Source organism: Engraulis encrasicolus, chromosome 6 (assembly GCF_034702125.1).
Source record: "Engraulis encrasicolus isolate BLACKSEA-1 chromosome 6, IST_EnEncr_1.0, whole genome shotgun sequence".
Lineage (NCBI taxonomy): Eukaryota > Metazoa > Chordata > Actinopteri > Clupeiformes > Engraulidae > Engraulis > Engraulis encrasicolus.
Genome location: NC_085862.1, coordinates 16,762,883 through 16,783,609, shown reverse-complemented (window position 1 = coordinate 16,783,609; position 20,727 = coordinate 16,762,883). Strand labels below are relative to the sequence as shown.

Genomic DNA, 20,727 nt, shown 5'->3' with positions numbered 1-20,727 from the left:
TATGTGTGTGTGCACCTGAGTGTTTTGCAGCACTGTTGTAGGGTATGTGTTCCTGCCCATGGCAGCGGCGGGGCCATTTTGTCAGGCCCAGAGGAAGGAGAGCAGCCCTGGGGGAGAACCGCATAATATAGCTGCTCTCCTTCCATATGAGAGAGGGAGAGAAAGAGAGGAAGAAAGGAAGAAAGAAAGAAGCCCTAACCGGCCTGCCCTGCCTGCCTTCCCCCTGCCGCAGATTTATGGTGTGACTACTTTGTTAGAAAAACTCACTCACAGCTCTCTTCCGCCCCGGCCTGTTTTCCTTCTCCTGGTGTTTTAGTGTGGTTTTCATTCCCGTACGCTACGCCGGGAGAAAGCGGCACCCTCCTCTCTCGTCTCTTGCTCAGTGCAGTGATCCAGCAGAGGGGCTGATACCCGGAGAAGAGCTCTCCGTGTCTGCATATTGTAGGCCTACACACGTAGCATCATGCTTCCTGACTGGGAAAAAAAAAACTTGATATTGGCATTACATTAATAACAGTGCTTTTTTTAACCATCTGATGTCTTTCTTGTGTTGCCATGGAATCAGCATCTTAGTATAACACGTTGAAGTGAATTGAAAGGAAGGAAGTAAAATGCAAGTGAAGTTGTGTGAGTAACATATAGGCCTAATTACGTATAAATTACGCCGTTTCCCTCTTTGTCGTGGCCTCATCCAGACTGGCCTACAGGGCATTTCCTGGTTGGCCGACAGTACTCAGGGGTCGATGCTGTTTTTTTGTTTTGGTTTGTTTGGTTTTGATTGTTTGTTTGGTTTTTTTTCGCTTTATTTATTTATTTATTTATTTATTTATTATGGCCACAAAACATATGGGACCCCACAAAATGCCTGGGCTTTTTTTGTTCCGAGTCCAACCCAGGCCTCACCTTTTTGATCCTCACTGTCACTGAGACTAAATAGGACCGTATTTATGAGATGAGCATGCAGAAGAAAGCTGCTCCAAATTCCAAATACTTGAACTAGTATGTGCTGGGTCTCCGCATGTTTTGGGTGTCGCATCCAGATGTGAGTCTTGTCACTAGGGGGCAGCGGTAAGGCCAACCCCAAAACCCAACCCCAGCTGATTGACATGGGCACAGCCGCCCAAGTTACGTCTCAACTGTAAGTAAACAATTTTTTTCCCTGCAGCGTTTTTTTCTTTTTCTTCTTGCCTTGTTCCTCATAAATGCCATGAGTCCACCGTCGAGGTCTAATTCAACCTCATAAGCGCAGTGGTGATTGGAAAGGCAGTAAAGCAGTTCATTTATTATGAGGTAATATTACGGGCCGCAGAGGCAGAGCACATGTGCTTGGCAGGGGTTCAAGACGACATTTCATAAAAGGCCTGCAGTCTTGAGAACTCCCTCTTTCTCTCTCTCTCTCGCTCTCTCGTTTCACACATGTGTAGTAATATGATTCTAATGTTCAAGTAGAGTGAGGGTCCGCTAGTTTTTTAACCCCACTGAATTCTTGGGTTTAAACCCCACTTCTTTGTCAAAACATGTGGAACATGTGAACTTTCCTTTCTTTCTTTTCTTTCACCAAAAAACTGAACTGTTTTTTTTTTAATCACCTAGAAGCTTCTTGTATGCAAGTGATGAAATACTATAGTTCGTAAGAATTTACAATTGAGTATGTGTTCTTTTAGAATCTGTGGTGGATATCTGACCATTGTATTCCTTATCATGTGAGGTTGCTTCAGTAAACTCTGACTTAATCCAACTCAAAGTCAGGCTCATCATGAGGGCTTTGGACAATCGTTGAGGCAATACCTTGACAGAGTTTCTGGTGTAAGTTCCGTCTGTGTGATTGAGCGTAAACAAGTTGTCAATGTCGAGGGAGAGAAATCCTCAGACTTGTTTGAGAAAGTTTACTCTGTCAGTCTTACGGGTCCCTCCTTGAACGTTTCCCTTTTCTTCTTTTATTTAGCTTTTTCTTACTCATTCTTGCTCATTCTTACTCTTACTCACATTATGTTCCTCCCCACCTCCACTCCTTCTCTCTCTCTCTCTCTCTCTCTCTCTCTCTCTCTCTCTCTCTCTCTCTCTCTCTCTCTCTCTCTCTCTCTCTCTAGCACCCTCCCCTCCTCCTAGCTTCTATCCCCCCTTCCTCCCTCCCCTCTCCCCCTCTCTCGCTCTCTCAGACTGTCTCCTTGTTAATGAGCTCCAGATGTGGGGGTTGACGGGGGTGAGCGGCTTGCTTGTCATCCATGGAGCCATGTGTCCGTGAGGGGTTGGGGGCTGGTGATGGGGTGGGGTGGGGAGCCTGGCGGCTGGGGTGCTCAGCTCACTCCCTCTCCTCCTCTTCTACCTCTCCTCCTCCCCCTCTCCTCCATCTCCTTCTCCTCCATTTCCCTTTCCTCCTTCTCCTCCTCCTCCTCCCTCTCCTCCATCTCCCTTTTCTCCCTCTCCTCCTTCTCCTCCTCTCCTCCTTCTCCTCCTCCTCCCTCTATTACCTCTCCCGTTAGCCATGCGTCCGTGAGGGGTTGGGAGGCGAGGCGAGGCCTGGCGTGGTGAGGGTGCTTGGGCGGCTGGAGTGGCTGGGTGCTGGGCCTTGGAGGTGCGGGGGTGGATTGGTGCTGGGGCTTGGAGGTGCGGGGGTGGCTGGGTGCTGGGGCTTGGAGGTGCGGGGGTGGCTGCCTGGGCTCTGGGGCGTTGGGTCATCTGGAAGCGCTTGAGGTCAGAGAGATCGAGCCTGTGAAAGGTGAGATGGATGCCCAGCCAGAGAAATGCACCAAAGAGACCTTCACTCTCTCTGCTCTCCCTCTCCCTCTACCCCCTCACCTCATTCCTTCACTCCTCCTCCTCCTCCTCCTCCTCTTCTCCTCCTTCATCCTCTCCAGGACTTCTTCTCTTACTCCTCAACCATAGCTCAAAACTGACTTCACACAGCTCTAAAACTTTAGGGCTTTTCTTCTCCCATCCCATCCTGGCATCGACCCCATGTGCACATTCACTGAAGAGGGAGAAGAAGGAGGAGAAGTAGCGAGGAAGATAAAAGACATGCGCGCGTGCGCACACACACACACACACACACACACACACGTATATATATATATATATATATAAAACCAGAGCAAAGCTACACAAACCTCCTCCAAGTGTGCTGTCACCCGTCCTTGTCACCTAATTGGCGATGACGAATTCGTCACTTCCGGGTGGCGCTGGGTGCTGTGACGGATCGCCTGGCTGACAGACAGCCGGCCGTCAGCTGGTGACATGTTTGTGCCATTGGAGCTGAGCTGACTCCAGGAGGGGGTGGGGTGGGGGTGTGTGGGGTGGCGGCAGGCAGCGCTTATTGAGGGGTGAAAATGGCCTCCACAAACCAAGAGCCAAGAGCCTCCAGCTCCAGCTCCAGCTCCTTGCATGGCTTCTCTCTCTTTGTTTCTTTCGCCCTCCATCTTTCTCTCGCCATATACAAACGTTTGTATATATCGTATTATATCTACGTATCTCTCCCCCCATTTCTCTGTTCCTCCCTCTTTCTGCCTCTCTCTCCCTCCCTTCCTGTTAATTTTCTCATGCACCCACACATACATAAACATAGTCATTCCCTTTACCCCCTTTCTCTGTGTCCAACTCTCTGTCTCTTTCTGTCTCCTTCCTTGCCCATGTTGCTTTTCTCCATCCCTCTTTCCACCCCCTTTCTTTCCATCTCTCTCTCTCTCTCTCTCTCTCTCTCTCTCTCTCTCTGGCTGACTCATGGGGCTTGTAGGCCATATAGCGTGGCCATTGGGCCGTTGTGATGTGCTGTGCTGCGCTGGCCCATACTGTGCTGTGTTCTGCTGTGCTACACTGTGCTCTGCTGTGCTCTGCTGTGCTGCCCTGTAGACTCTGCTAGCCTCTATTGTGCTGTGCTTTGCTAGTCTGTGCTGTGTTGTGCTGTTCTGTGCTAGGCTGTTCTGTTCTGTGCTACGCTCTACTAGTCTGTGATGTGATGTGATGTGATGTGCTGTGCTCTTCTGGTCTGCTCTGCTGTGCTGCTGTGCTTTACTGTGTTATGGTATGTTGTGATGTGTTCTACTAGTCTGTGATGTGATGTGATGTGCTCTTCTATTCTGTGCTGTGCTGTGTTATGCTATGCTGTGATGTGCTCTTCTAGTCTGTGCTGTGCTGTGCTGTGATGTGCTCTACTAGTCTGTGCTGTGCTGTGCTGTGCTGTGCTCTTCTTGTGTTGTGCTGTGCTGCTCTGGGCGCGTGAGCCGGAGTCGGGTCAGGGCCCCGTGGGGCGAGGCCACATGAAAGGACGCTGCTGTTGGAAAACACAACTGGAATTTTAATGTGGGAGGTTGAGTTTCAAATGCAGGAAAGGAAAGGAAGGGAAAAAAATGTCTCAAATGAGGCTCATTAAAGAAAACGTCAGCGTTTCCTCTCATGTGTACCCCCCCTCCACCCCCAAAAACGACACCCCACAACCATAACCCCCCATACTCTGCAACCATGAAGACTTTCGCTCTCTCCATTTGCCGTGCTGCTTTATTTTCTTAAGCTAGCTTGCCCGTGACCCTCATGCTGACCCGCGGTGCTAAGCCATAAGAAACAGCTGAACCTTGGCAGAAAACATCCTCTAAGAGCGGCTCCAAGAAGCCAGCGAAGCACCGTGTCTATACTCCGACCACGCTACTGAAACTCGACAGTGGAAATATTCACCCCCGACACAAGTTGCTACAAAAAGGGCGTTAAGAGGCGCAGCCGTGACTGAAGTGAGCATATAACCTCCGCCTCCTCCTCCTCCTCCTCCTCCTCCTCCGCTGCCTCCTCCACATGCCACGTGTGACCTTTCAGCTCTGAGGGGTCACGCCAGGTCACAGCCAATCAGATGACCAAAGGAGGCCGTCTGGGATGTACGCCGCCACATCAGCTATTCAGGAAGGCGGCTGGAGGCCACTTAGGGACCTGGGGGGAGCAGGAGGAGGTGGAGGACGGAGTTGGGAGGAGAGGGAGAGGGAGAGGGGAGGAGGACGAATATTGGTGGACATGAAGGCCACTTTGGGACCTGGGGAATGGGGGAAAGGAGGAAGGGGGGAGGACGGTGTGGACGTGGGGTCCAAGACGCATGTTGATTTTTTAAAAGGAGGCGCCGCGCAGAGGAGGGTAGAAATGAACACCTCAGAGCTTTCCAATAACCTGGGGGAGGGAGTTAGGCAGCCTCCAGCAGAGCAGTGGAGTCCATCAGCAGAGAATAACATGCACACTCTCTCTCTCTCTCTCTCGCTCTCTCTCTCTCTCTCTCTCTCTCTCTCTCTCTCTCTCTCACAAACACACACATGCTTCCACCACAACCACAGCCCTACAGCATTGCATTCTGCTGCTATTTGTTTCCTTGGCAAGGCTGCTACTGGCCAGCCCACTGTTGTTGCCGTCTTTGCGCTGTATATTTACTTTTCTGTCTCTTTTTCCTGCTAAAAGGTACCCTATCAAACCTGACATGATGTGACATGATGCAGAGTGTGTCTGGGGTGTCTGCCACAGTGCCCCTGCAATTATGGCTTTGACTTGTTAGCGGTTACTGTCACTCATACTTACAGTACAGGTAATAAAAGACGGCCAGTTCCGAGTGACCGAACACTACTACGCCTATATTTATTCTGAAATGTCTTTTTAAGTGCATGTGGTTGTAGCTGTATTATAGCTGTATTACTGTTTACCAAATCTTATGGTCTCATGAGACATAAATTTGTCACCCCTGTTGCCTACAATGGTGAAGGATAATATGGAAGTGTACACAACAGCACTAGTAAGCTTTTCAAGCCAAGCGGTGTCTTTTTTTTTCCGTAATCCACATCCTTTTATTGCAAAGGAATATTACACATTTCGATATACTCAGATAATATACAAAAGGTAATATGACTTTAGATCAAAAAGACAAAACAAAACAAACAACGACAATAACAAAAAATGTTCGGCTCCAATTATTGAAACGAATGATAAAAAAGGAGCAGAGTCCAGTTTTCCACTTTGAGGCACTTCTTAGCCAAGTCCTCATGGGTTCCAGACACTTTTAACCAAGTCCTGGGTTTGTGTTAACCCTCAGTCCGTCCCATGCTAAACACCAAAGACCTGTGTGGTGGGGGTATCCGTCGTGGGCCTCCTTTCACCAGGAGAGTCCTTATGCTACTGATGCCCAGAAGTCCACAGGCATCCTATAGTCTACCGAGGAGCGTATATATACGTCAGGTGAGGCACTTGTGATGAGATAAAGCGCACACATGTTTTTAGCTGTTTCTTTCCTCTTTTTTGACTGTTATGGCCTTTAAAGTAACACAGTGAGAAAGTAGACTGCTAAGGCACTCTAGGTGTCAGGATACAGACGGATGTGAACGGGATGTTCCGTTTCGTATTGCGTTACAGAGCAGGCTCTGCACTCTGCTTCCTCACTGTGCAGAGTTTTTCCCAATGCTGTGGTGCTGTTGACTTTGACTGAGGAGCTCCAAGAGAGTGCAAGTTGTTTTTTTTCTGTAAAGAGCGTAGAGATTTTCTTTTCCTTCCAGTCAGAAAGGCTGCTGTCACGATGTAAGGCAACGTTGGTTCTCGTGGGCCTGAGTGAATGGTGGTTCGGTTTGTTCATGGGTGCAGCTTTGAGTTTTGTTCATGGGTGCAGCGTTGTTCTATCAGGTTCTGGGTGCGCCCCTTGTTATAGTGTCTTCTTGGCTCAGCAAAGCCTTGAGATGGAATGCTTGTTGGGGAGCCCCGAAGGACTGCAAGTCTCAGTTGGCTAACTGAAACCAGATGCTCCCAGTTGGAAGTGTGTGTGTGTGTGTTTTGTGTGTGTGTGTGTGTGTGTGTGTGTGTGTGTGTGTGTGTGTGTGTGTGTGTGTGTGTGTGTGTGTGTGTGTGTGTGTGTGTGTGTGTGTGTGTGTGTGTGTGTGTGTGTGCTTGTGTTGAGGAGGGATCTGGGTGGAGAGGAGAGGAGAAGAGAGTATTTGGTTGGAGGGAGCAGGGGCCAGGGGGGCTAAGGCACGGTGGTGTCCTCCAGTCAGTTGACAGTAGGCACCTGGTTCATGCTGTACTCCTTTGCCTTCAGCCTCAGGTTGGCGATACTGTTGGCCATGTTCATGCCCTGAGTGGAGGTCGTGTTGCCACACGTTGGAGGGTATGTGGCCATGGCACTGGAGGATGACAAACAAGAGGGAAGAGAAACAAAATGTCACTTTAACACTTAAGTCAACAAAAAAACAACCATCCATGAATTCTGTAAGGACACATTTGGTGGTCAAAAAGACTGTTAAATGTCTGATTAAGTCAAGTCAGCAAATTAATACTGTATTTACTCAAATAGCTCAGCACAATAATCGTTAGACAACAGTTAAAGGATTACTCGGACATCAGAGAAAAAAGCCAATTATATTATGAACAGTTCTACCAAGCCAAGTTAAGGACGCGTCACATTGTGCACACAGCACAGATGCTCCGTTATGAGGCGTGTAAACATTTTAGAGGGCTCAGCAGGGGCTAGCTAGCCCCGCAGCAACTCCCAGGGGGGAGTGTGTTTTCATAATCGGAGTGGCTATTGAACTCAGATGCTAACAGCAAAAAAAAATCCCCACATAGACCATCCACCTCAACTCAGCACAGCACAGCAACCAGATGCTGGAAGGAAACTCAAAGCACCGAATATGCGTTTAACCTTGTCCACTTTGGCAGCTTGAAATACAGGAACTGTCAGAGTTATAGTTTCCCTGTGCATCTGATGGTGTTTCGAGGGGTTTGGGGGTATAGTTTTCATGAGTTGAGATGACTTCATGACTGGAGGGGAATGTGGGGATTATGGGTTCAGTACCTTATGGGGCGGGGACCTGCTCTGCCCTTCATTAGGAAAATGGACGTTATTTATGCAACGAGAGGGGATATATTTCAGGGGTCGTTTGTCTGGGTAGGGAAACAGTGCTTTAATCTCTTACATTCTAGTCGTTTTGAAACACTATCTCAATTCACTGAGAAGCTTGAAGTGCAAGGCCGTGCACGAGACAGTGATTACATCTCGTACAGTCAGGCCAACTTTTGATTAAAGAAATTGGTTAAGCACACCTAAAGGCAGCTGATAAAACACACCGCTGCGCTCTGCTCCGTGCGGCTCTGACACAGCTCTGGTAGTCATTTGGCTACCTGCTGCTGCGGAGCCCAATGACAACATCCGACCCGCTGCTACCACTGAAATTGCACAGCCTCAATTTCAACAGCACCGCTCCAAAGGTAAATTAAGTTGTTGAGCAAGGAATTTGGACAAAAAACTACAACTATCCCTTTATGTCCACATGGCCACTGAGCCTCCCGCTTGTTTCGTTTCCTGATTGCGAATCACCGTATGGGTCTAACTGCTCACTACTGCATACAGTAAGTGAGGGAGTTGATGACTGACTGACTAAAGATTCTTCTTTAAGCCTTTCATTACAGAATAGTCCTTCGAGGTTCCATTCATCATCATCATCGTGCGGAGTGTTCTTAATTGACTTCACAGAGTCCTGCCTCTGGGAGCGCTACAAAGGTAACCCAACACCCCTTAAGCCAATTAATGATTTTTCATGTGGAAAGTGGTCAGTAGTACAGACCAGAGCTCCAAAACGACTTGAGCAGATTCTCTCATTTTGAAATCCTCTAAGATGGAGAGGAACCTGTACTTTTTCTGGACTATTATCTAGGATATGTGAAGCCTCATAATGGCCACCGTTGCACCAGTGGGATGCTTTGCACTTTCCTCCTTTTTTTTTTTAAACTACCATATTGGCCCTGTCATGGCTCAATCGGCTGGGCACTCGACTGCTACACCGGCGACCGGGATTCGATTCCGCCCATGGTCATTTGCCAAGCCTTCCCCATCTCTCTCTCCCTGCTCATTTCCTATCCCTCTATATATCCTGTCACTATAAAGGCATAAAAAGACCAACACATATTTTAAAACTACCATAATACCACACAACTTCGGCATGATCGAGAGCATCATCATTGCTATTCTAGTGACAACAAGCTTATAAACGCAGGCTTAATGATTCTCAATGCGACAAATATTTTAAAACTACCATAATACCACACAACTTCGGCATGATCGAGAGCATCATCATTGCTATTCTAGTGACAACAAGCTTATAACGCAGGCTTAATGATTCTTAATGCATTAAGAAAGCGGGTACCTGTATGGGGCAGAGGATCCCCAGGATAGGTAGTCGTTGGGCCTCGGAGCAGGCCGTGGCACCATGGGCTGCTCCACGGTAACGTCGCTGGAGAAGGATTTGAGAAGAGAGGAGTTCTTACTGGCCAACATAGCCCGCTCGTTCCGTCGGAACTTCGCCCGTCTGTTCTGAAACCACACCTGAGAGGAAGACAGTGACAAATCAACAGTCATTTAGTGTACACATTTTAACAAGTGCAATATCACCTGAGTTGTCATGGTGCTATTTGTTTTGTTTTGCTTGCCATGTGTAGGTTATTGGATTTTAAACATTTGGACCACAGTGGATCACCGTGCACAATATCCGGTATCCCCACAGCAGGGCTACAGTGTGTATTGTCATATGGTCACAAATAAGCCTTCACATACACTTTGGCATCACATCGTAAATTGTTTTTTTTTTTTAACAGAGGCACAATATATATTTTTTTGCATTTGATACAGATTGACCATGCTCATGTTAGTAAGATATAAGCTGTGGGGAAAATCCTTAAATGGGGCAAAGTCGCAAAACATCATCAGAATAGGAAGTGTCACTATTTTTTTAATTAGATCAGCCCACTTGTCTATGGTGATATGTAGTCGTTCAGGTCCATATGCCTGAATAGCTATATGTCACAATTGACGAGTGTCAGATATGTTTTTTTTTTTTTTTTAATTATGCCTTCATAACACACACGGCACAGTCCATGGAACTATGTAAGGTAGGGTTCCTTGCTCAGGAGCCTTTCATCCTGGATGAGGATGCAGGAGGTAATTTCTGTCTTTTTCTGTATTTAGATCCTCAACAGTAGAGCATTAGTTCCTATGTTTACTCCTCCACAGCAAGGCATTAGTTCCTGTATTTACTATTCCAACAACATTCTTTGGTACGAGACTCCAACACCACTACTAATGAATCATGAAATGAAACAGGCATTCATCATTAAGACTGGTAGACTGTAGTGTGCCTGACGTGTGTGTGTGTGTGTGCGCGCGCGCGCGCGTGTGTGTGCGCGCGCGCGCATGTGTGTTGCGCACGTGTGTGTGTGTTGCACGCGTGTGTGTGTGTTGCACGCGCGTGTGTGTGTGTTGCACACGCGTGTGTGTGTGTGTTGCACGCGTGTGTGTGTGTGTGTTGCACGCGTGTGTGTGTGTGTGTGATGCACGCGTGTGTGTGTGTGTGTGTGTGTGTGTGTGTGTGTGTGTGTGTGTGTGTGTGTGTGTGTGCGCGTGCGTGCCTGCCTGTGTACTCTGTGTGTCCGTGCCTGTGTACTATGTGTGTGTGTGTGTATGTGTTTTTGTATCCCTTGCTGCGTGTGTTATTTGACACATAATGTCTCCCATACACACACACACAGGCATTGGGTTTGTGTGTGTGTGTGTGTGTGTGTGTGTGTGTGTGTGTGTGTGTGTGTGTGTGTGTACGTACGTGTGTGTGTACGTATGTGTGTGTGTGTGTGTGTACGTGTACGGCCTCCATGTACCTTTTCCACATTTCACTACATATCCAATTGAACTTGATCGACCGCTAATTACATGAATCTTCACGCTTTTCTAAACTTATAAGTGGAAGACCAATCCTCAGCACTTGACAGGGTAAGGGTAAGGTAGGCTAGGGTTTCTCCTGTCTCCTTAGCTGAGGCGGTAACCCCACTTTGCAGACTGCATGCTGGTGTGTCCAATCCATTAACGTGGCATCAAAATGAGCTCCATGCAAGTCGGCATGCCAGTGGGGCGCCAGCTTAAAGTCCTCATCCACAAATATATAAATTGACAACGCTGAGGTGTGGAGAGCCGAGGAGAGGTTGAGAGAAGAGAAGAGAGGAGGGCATTGAGGGAAGAGGAGAGGGTGGCAGAGAGGGGAGAGGAGAGGTTGGGAGACGAGAGGAGAGGTTGGGAGACGAGAGGAAAGGTTGGGAGACGAGAGGAGAGCTTGGGAGAGGAGAAGAGAGGAGGGCAGAGAGGGGAGACGAGAAGAGAGGAGGGCAGAGAGAGGAGAGGTGACGTGACGTGACGGGACCCACCTGCACGCGGGCCTCGGTGAGGTTGACGCGGCGCGCCAGGTCCTCTCGGACGAAGGCGTCGGGGTAGTGCGTCCTCTCGAAGACGCGCTCCAGGGCCTGCAGCTGACTGCTGTTGAACGTGGTCCTGTTCCGACGCTGCTTCCTCTTCTTCTTGTCATTCACACGCTCGTCTGCCATGCGGAGAGAGAGGTGGATGAATGGATGGATGAGAGAGGAGAAGTGACGCGAAGAGGAGGATGTGAGGAGAAATGAGAGGAGCACAGAGAGTTAAAGACATGGAAGTGATAGAGATTCTGAGAGGCAGAGGTGGTATAGGTGTTTTGTTTGTCATGTTGGAGAGGAAAGTGGCATACAGATTAAAAAAAAAGATGCTTCTAAACAAATTCGCATTCCTTAGATTGTGACATGGTTCTGTGATTCTTATGTGGCATGCAGAGGTTTGCATTTCTACGTATGTCACTCTCATCATGCATGTGGACAATTGACACTGTTGACTGTGTGTGTGTGTGTGTGTGTGTGTGTGTGTGTGTGTGTGTGTGTGTGTGCGTGCACTCATGCTTGTATGTCCATCCAAGTGTTGTTTTTCTCACTTGACTCAATTTAAAATCTTCTAATTCATGTGAGTCCTCTGATTGAGATATATATATATATTACATCAGTGTGTGGGGATTCATTTGTAGGCCTACTGAGTATTATATAGGTTATTTTAATATGCAGCTATTTGTTATCTATTGTATTTTGTTTTTGTTATTTAAAAAAAAATAGTGTAAGTAATTATTTTTAGTCAGTTGGTATGGCTGTCTGTTTAAGTTTTTAAATGTGCTATGACGTCGTCTTAAATTATGGCCCTGTGTGACCTGAGTAGAAAAAGCTCTGTAGGCCTGGATTTAGTCTCCTGCTAATGTTGGTCTTTTCAAGCAATATTCAGACAGTTTTGGCAAATCCACATCATTTTATGAAGCTTTCCTGATCCTGTCGTTATTATTAGAGCACGCGTAATCTGGCAGTCCCCAATAGACAGCGAGCCAAAAGAGAGTCGATGGATGAAATCGTGACCAAATGCACGTTTTTCTGCACACACTCTTAATAATCGGGCCTGTGATCGTTCCCCATATGAATTTAAAGGCAACTGAAGGTAATCCAAGAAAAAGCAATGCCAAATTAATTAATTACTCATAAGGTCTAGTTTATTTTTTTAAATGAGCATTTGTGGATATAAAAATGAGTGTGTGGATGAATTATGCTCCAGGTTATTGTGGGCCTAGCTGGCTGTGGCATGAGGCGCGTGTTCATATTTGTATGCATTTGTTTTGCGATAATACTCCATAAGTAACGACCCAATAGGATGCCAACGCATATAACATAACAAGTAGGCCTAGGCTAAAATACCGCAGGGTTACAGGTCGGTAAAAGAAGGCCGCTGTGTTTCTCTATCAATTGTGTATACTGTGTTAACTCACAAGGTTTTAGAAGTTGGTAAAGTCAACCTTGAGGTCAATGCGCTTTGACCTGATAAGATAAAAACAATCCTTTCAAAGAGTGAGTGTCAAGGCAGGGGTGTGGCAACGCTGCGAGATCTGGTCCTGCCATTCCAATCCTTCAAACTGAGCATCAATCAGCAGCGAGAGCAACTCATAAAACTGCACGAGAGGGGAAAGCATTGAGTGACCAATCGATTGGCGCGGAAACTCCCCTGCGCGTGGAGACTCCATGGATAAGGTCAGAGGGATGGAACACAGATTCCACCTGGATGTCATTCAGTATCTTATAAGTAACGTGACACTTAACAAATTCAACTGTTATATTACATGTGTTTTATGTTCGGATTTATTAGATCCCTTTGCTATTAATTTGAGGGTTTTAAGTGTTTTGGTCAATTCTGATGTAGGCCGATAGCGAGTGCATGCAAATTAATAAAGAAAAAATATAGTTTCTAAAATAAAGCATTTACAGACGTGAAACAATACCTTAACTGTTGGCTTTAAAATATTGGAATCGTCTATATTCTTCAACTTTTGGAAAATGTGGCAAGTTTGCTTTTTTTGATTAAAAACGTCAACCGGCACAGGCCGAAACAATAGAGGCCTATAAAACCATGATGGCCTAGTCTGCTAGCTTCTCACTACGATAGGCTTTACGAATCAGTAATTATTTAGATAGTCCTGTCACACTGGTGATCGCCTGGTACAATAATATATAATAATTTACAGAATTAGTCTTAGTTTGAAGAACAACTTTAAAAATGAATATAGCTTTTTGTATTTTCATAAAATAATTCCAGACGATCTCTTAATACACTATTATCTTCAAACACACAGAGAATAACTCTTATTTGTTATAGGTATACCTCTGGCACAAGTGTATAAATTGTACTGTTGTGATGGTCTTCGTTGCTGGCTGCCAGTTAGATGGAGATAGTCTGAGATAAGATTTTGTTGTTGTTGCTTTTACACAGGGTACAACAGTTTGCTCAACCCGTGAATGCCATAATACACCTTTAAAATAGGCTGATGTTGCCTGATGATGGCTTATGGATGGGCCTTCAAAGTAATAGCCTATCTGCTTGGCAATCTCAATCCACACTCTAATGTATTCCTTGAAATAATACTGTTTCGAGTAAACTGTCTGGCATTTATTGCTGAGTTATCCGAATTAAACAATGGTGATATGGTAGCCTAACCTACAAGACCCACTCTTGAAGACCTTGCGTAAGAGAACAATCTATTGACGTTTAAGGCTGACATCTGGGTGAATATACTATTCGAGATGCTGGACCTTCTCTTCTTAGTTAATACACCACAGTAAAGCAGATATAAAGGCAAGCTAAACATATTTAACCAACAAAATACAGCGCGTAAAGTGATGCGTAAAGTATTTATCCAAATCCAATAAATAAACCCTTTTGTGCTGTTACACTTAAAGTCAGTGCTGCAACCGAGAAGCCCCCATGAAACTCACTTTCTTGTTGCGCTGTGTCGCTACCGCTTGTCAAACCGGGAGACTCCATCATGCTTCGCCCCGACTCCCCCGTGTTGTCTTCCGCTTGCGTTCCCACCATCTCACGGGCTTCCTCCAGATCCAACAGGTGACTAACGGAGAAGTTTTTTTTAGCCTGCAAATGTTCCAGGTTAGCAGTGATGGGACTGTCCGTGCGACAGGGCAGCGTGGCTTGTCTGTCCACTACAGGCGCATAGCTAGAAGTCATGACGCACACCAAACAGATAGGAATGATATTATATAATCGCCTACTTGATCCAACCGGTTCGGGCTTCAGCAAAAATCCTTTTCTGTAGAGGACAAGAAAACGAATCCGTAAGTAGCTTCCGTGTCGCAGTCCTCAGGAGTCCAGCATCCTTAGTCCGGTTTGGAGGAGATGTCAGCAGCAAATCACCCCCGATGACTTTTTAAAATTGCTTATTCTGATGCTTCGATCGGCTTGAGTCCTGGCATTGCCCAAGATACTTTCCTTGATTTGGTTTTAAATAATGCAAGAGCGAACTGCAAACCTTGAAAACAGTTCTAGGTTTGTTCGAGCCTCGCCCTTACGAGCTGGCAGTTGCTGAATGCTCTCGTGTTTTCATTGCGAGTGCTCGAGAGGGAGATGAGATGTTCGGCTGCGGAAGTGATGAAGTCCGGGAGAGGCGCGTGTAGCAGGAGAGGCCGAACCCTCTAGGCTCCCCTCGCGCCTGTGCTGTCGAACACACGCGCGAGCTATTAGGTCCCCTGGGAAAGTAATCGCGACGCATGAAACTCTCATTACGCGCGTGAGCTTTTGAGCTCCTCTCTTCTCTTTACAGGCGCCTCGTTTCATGCCCACACAATCCCACCCTCACGCACGCGCTAATAAAACACCGTTTTTTCATCTACACAAGTCATTCATCAGCAAAGCATGTGGTGTCGACTTAGCAGTGTATTGTAAACAGACAGAAAGGTTAAGTAGTTTATCAAAGACTTCGATCAGTAGTATCAGACTGCAATCATCACACGGAACATCATGTGAGGTGTGAAGTTCAACCTCCAAATAGTAAAACAAAGGCAACCATTCTAGGTGAATTAGACTACGTTGACGCTTCTGTTTGTTTTCACATTTTTTTTCTTTATTTAGAACCGGGAGCTGAGCCATTGAGTGAGGCAGTGCAATGCAGTGATTTCACTAGTTGTAGTCTGACAGGAAATTTCTCACTAGGGTCCGACGGTCGGAGCAACACCCCCATTTCAATCTAGGAAAAGAAGCCATTGATGTCATCAAAGCGCCGCAAATTGAATCCAGATGTGGCGACCCTCTCCCATCCTCCCCGTATTTTTTAATTAAGGTCGGATTTGGTTGACTTTTGGTCATTACCTCCCTCTTATGTTCTGGCCGTGTTTTGCGAGAATATAAATCTTGTCCAGAATTAATGTCGCCATGTGGTAGAAAGCAGAAACTTCACTAGGCATGCTTATGACTAAAATCCGCTGACTCGAAATTCGAGACCATTGCATTGCTCCAGCTGTTGGCTTCAAAAGGTGCATAGGCTAGACCATATACCTCTCTGAAAATAATATTACCGTGCGTGCTACATTTACAATTTAATGTAGCCTACTTATTCGTTCGTGTAGCCATATTTATTTTCCTTTCATATCGGGCAAATAGAAATATGTAATAATTCACCACATGCATTATTTTGTCTTTCAATTGTTCGCCGACAATTTTTGCACGTCCCCGGCCTACACATCGAATAATAGGCCTATGCGAATTGCGTTTTTTAGATGCAGAAAGTCTGTTTGTGAAATATTGCGTGAAATGCATGGACACATAGCCAGCATAGGCTACTTTCCCTTTCCCAGAAATTCTCAACCCACTGTGAAGACACTTTAAGCTGTTTGACAGATTTTATCAAAGCAGCTATATGGCCTGTTTAAAATAAGAATTATCTGTCAGTATAGGCATCTGTCATAGGTGTTAATTTGACACTTGGAGGGTGCCGCTACCTTTATGACTTCACCCGTCGACCTCATATCACAGAGATCCTGCCCTGTACAGGAATAATATGTAGGCTTATGATTTTAAATAGGCTGCACGGAAGGCTGCATAATGACATTTTTAAAAATGCGCGAGAAGTGGCCCTTTGTGCGCGTTTGCGCATCGTGGCAGCGTTGTACGTCAACACGATTAGGAAATGATCAGTTTGGCGGTGGACAGCAACCCTTACAAATCATTTCGTTAACCAGTAGCCTATATTTGTGTGTGGTAATTTGTAGAATTAAGCTTCGTGATTAATTATTGGGCTACTGTCAATCTCATGTTTGACAGGACTGTGTCTTTCCAACCTCCATATTTTACAAGTGTGTGTGCGTGCGTGATTGCGTGTGTTAATGGGAGAGGGCATATTATTTTGCTTTCAAATGCAACTACTTTGTTTAGAATTCTGGAGATGTGTGTGTGTGTGTGTGTGTGTGTGTGTTTGAAAAATAGGCCCGCATACTATGTGTTTTATCTGCTTAAAAGTAGCCCCTCTGTATAAGTAATGCCTAGTGGACAGATGATCTGCACATTAGTGAGAAGGCTGCATGGATGGAACTGGGCCATCACAAACTAGCTGTCTTGGTAGGTCATGAACAGTGCCTACATCAGAGTACATTAATTAAATTATTTTGTTTGCAAAATAGAGGAAGGATTTACATAAAGCTGCAACCGCTGCAATGTGTTTGAATTATGGTTAAAAAAAATGTAATTCCTTAATTGACTTGCGTCCAGAGTTTGTGTGGCTTTCATTAGAGCATTGTTTGGCATGGTGGGTGGTGTCCCAGCAGACGCTTCAACACATGCTCCAACACTGCGTAAAAACAACTTAATTAGTTTGTTTTAGGCCTATCCCATGTGTGCCAATTGCACAGGCATGCACTTAATCATGTATTCAACAAATGTGCCGTGTCAGTCACCCATGTAATTCATGCATATCTTGTGTTTAAGTTGATCATATCCTCAGTGCAGTTCTTATTCTTTATTAACAGTTATATTACTGCATCACTGTTAGTCAACAAGGTAACGTAGTTTCAAGCTCAGTTTGTGAAGAAAATTAATTATTTCCTTGTGATAATGATGTGTTTTTTGACATTTGCATGCAAAATTAAATCTGAAAGCAGTTTTAATTACTTCCCCCTGAAAACTAAAATAAAAATTAAAAAACCTTGACCACACATGCCAAGCGATGTAATAAGCTTTTACGGAATATTTAACAGAAGAGTAGCTTTCTGTACATCGGTTGTGTGTGGCTCTCAATATGTGTAACGTGCTGCGTACAGCAAAGCTCTCTTTTTTTCTCACTTGTTGAGTATGTTTAATGTTTATGTGGTAAAACACCAGGCGAGTATACGGTAATGACAGATACAAACTTCAAATTAAATGCTATCACATTGCTGTAATTTGTTTAAACTGTCTTGTAAAATGTGGTCACTGGGTTCCGCTCTGATGACTTTATGAAAAAGCCTTAAAGGAAAAAACGTTGAAAGCGTCTCATTAAGTCAAGCAGGGAATGTAAGAGTCAGACCAAAGTCAAATATTAAAATTCTAAATATGTTTTATCACTTTAAAATATCAACTATAATGTGTGTGTGTGTGTGTGTGTGTGTGTGTGTGTGTGTGTGTGTGTGTGTGTGTGTGTGTGTGTGTGTGTGTGTGTGTGTGTGTGTTTTGGAAAGTCATCAAAGTATAAGTAGAACCTGCATTTATCGTCGTCATTTGTAGTACTAATGTCACACTTAACATATTTTCATAATGATTGTGAGCGACATATTCAAATGGTGTTGTAATGTTTGAGCAGATATTGCATCAGTTAAACTCCTGCCCTGATATTCATGTGTGTGTGTGTGTGTGTGTGTGTCTGTGTGTGCGTGCATGCATGTGTGTGTGTGTGTGTGCATGCATGTGTGTGTGTGTGTGAGCGTGCATATCTTATGCATGTGTGTGTGTGTGTGTGCGTGTGCCTGTGTGTGTGCCTGCGTGCGTGCGTGCGTGCGTGCGTGCGTGCGTGCGTGTTTGTGTATGTGTGCGTGCATACGTGCCTGTGTGTGTTAGTATGGTTGCGCTGGGGGAGTGTTGAGATGACCATGCAGTCAGCCTTTGATACGGGCATCATCTGAGTAAGGAACTGCCCCATGAGCTGTGTGATTTATGTCCTCTTAAACACTTCCACACTCTTCAGAGTGAAAATAGAGCCCGACCCTCTCCCCACCACCCCCCATGTCCAACACACCCAGAGACCCCCCCCCCCCCACGTCCAACAGAACCAGACCCTCTCCCCAACACCCACCCTCCAATGTCCAATAGACCCTGACCCTCTTTCCACCGCCCCCCCACATGTCCAACAGAACCAGACCCTCTCCCCAACATCCCCCCTCCTCCCAGTCCAGTAGACCCCAACACTCTGCTCTACCACCCTCATATCCAACAAGCAAATAACACATAACGCCAAACGGCCCTGCAGTTGCTCATCTGAATAGTCACACCGACCAACAAACAAACACACGGACTGGCTAATGGGCAAGCGAAGAAGTTGCTCCTCTCCTTCCCTCATCTCTTTTGTCTTCCCCTCTCCTCCCCTCTGCAGTCCTCTCCTATTTTCTTCCTTTTATTTTCTTTCCTTTTTATACTTTTCCTCTCCTGGCCTACCCTCCTCTCCTCCTCTCCTCCTCTTCTCCTCTCCTCTCCACTCCTCTGAATTTTCTCCATTATTTTCCTCTCAACTCCTCTCCAATCCCCTCTTCTCTCCCCTCTTCTCATCTCATCTTCTCTCCTCTGTTCTAATCTCTGGTCCTCCCTTCTTTTTTCTTCTCCTTTCCTTTCCTTTACTTTCCTTTCCTTTCCTTTCCTTTTCATTCTTCTCTCATCTTCTCTCCTCTCCTCATTTTCTCTCTCTCCCTCTTCTTCTTTTTCCCCTTCTTTTTCTCTTCTTCTCTTTTATTCTCTCCTCTTGCTCTCTGCCTTTCCTCTTCTCTCACTCCTCTCCTCTCCTATCCTCTCTTCTCCTCTCTTCCTTTCCCCCTCGTCTTCTCTCTAATGCTCCGCTGTCCTCTACCCTGCTCTCCTCTAGGAGGTGAAAAAGCATTTCCTCTCCTCTCTTCTTTTCCCTTCTTCTTTCCTCTCCTTTCTTATCTTCCTCCCTCCTCCTTTCCTCTCCTCTCCTCTGCTCTCCTTTCCTCTAATCTCCCCTCCTCTACTCTTTTCTCCCTTCTTTTCCTCTCTTCTTTCCTCCTCTCCCCTCCCCTCCTCTCCTCTCCTCTCCTCTCCTCTCCTCTCCCCTCCTCTCTTCTTTCCTCCTCTCCCCTCCTCTCCTCTCCTCTCCTCTCCTCTCCTCTCCCCTCCTCTCTTCTTTCCTCCTCTCCTCTCCTCTCCTCTCCTCTACTCTACTCTTTTCTCCCTTCTTTTCCTCTCTTCTTTCCTCCTCTCCCCTCCCCTCCTCTCCTCTCCTCTCCTCTCCTCTCCTCTCCCCTCCTCTCCTCTCCTCTCCTCTCCATCCGGCCCCGGCTGATGACCCGAGAGCGTCCCCCACTGATGTGGTCGTCCGCGCTGCATTCCTGCACCCCCGCCCCCAACCTCCACCCCCAACCTCCCGGCGGGGGCCCCACTTGTTGAAAATTGGGCTCATTCTTATATTAACCCCCGCGACCCCCCGACCCCAGCCGCACTAAAGCGCTCGGGGACTAATTGATGAGCGGCGCTGGGAGGGAGGATATGTTATGGTGGTGGTGTTGGTGGTGATGGTGATGGGGGGGTCGTTTGGGGTTGGGGGTATGAAAGATAAACAGGGTGTAAGGGGCAGGGGGAGTGGGGGCGCGGACGCTCTGCCTAGGGGAGTGAGATGGGACTCAGGGACGAGTCATTTATTAATGCGTAGCGGCAGGCAATTAAGGCAACCGCTGAGTGTGTTGATACAGAGAGGGGATGGGTCAGGGAGGTTGAGACGAGACGTTAGGTCGGGAGGGAGAGAGAGAGAGAGAGACAGAGAGAGAGCATAAACGTGAGCACTGAACTGGATTTTTTCAGTTAAAAGAAAAGAAAGAGAGAGAGGAGAGAGAGAGAGATAATGTTGAGTGGATGGAAATGAATCGGAGTGTGTGTGTGTGCGTGTCCGTGTTTGTGAGTGTCCATGCGTGTGTGTGTGTGAGAGAGAGAGGGAGAGAGAGTTTGTGTCTATCTGCCTCTAGGCTGAATATGAATTCAACCCATTAACCTTAGCACTTAATCACATGTGAAGTTGAGATGTAGTGGAAACTCTCTCTCTCTAACAGTCTCTCTCTCTCTCTCTCTCTCTCTCTCTCTCTCTCTCTCTCTCTCTCTCTCCCCACACACACACACACACACGCACATGCACACACACAACACACACACACAGATACAGAAGGGCTGATGGGAACCATCTGAAGGGGATAATGAAAGGAGGCTTTCTCACCATGAAAATATGATAATAATGTTTTTCTCACTGAATACATTATGGAAATGTCAAGACAAAAGTCATCTGTTTCTGCCAAGTCTTGCAAGCCTGAAAGCATTCAAAATAA

General features: G+C 46.3%; 1 protein-coding gene across 1 annotated transcript; it reads right to left on the bottom strand.

Moving 5' to 3' along the window:
- Positions 1-5,744: 5,744 nt before the first annotated feature.
- On the bottom strand, positions 5,745-15,658 carry LOC134450807 (paired mesoderm homeobox protein 1-like). The gene is made up of 4 exons (XM_063200799.1): positions 14,146-15,658; positions 11,188-11,357; positions 9,144-9,322; positions 5,745-7,124 (listed from the first exon to the last, which is right to left on the bottom strand). Exons 1-4 carry the CDS (start codon positions 14,390-14,392, stop codon positions 6,992-6,994), a joined length of 729 nt encoding a protein of 242 aa, XP_063056869.1. The 5' UTR covers positions 14,393-15,658; the 3' UTR covers positions 5,745-6,991.
- Positions 15,659-20,727: the final 5,069 nt, after the last annotated feature.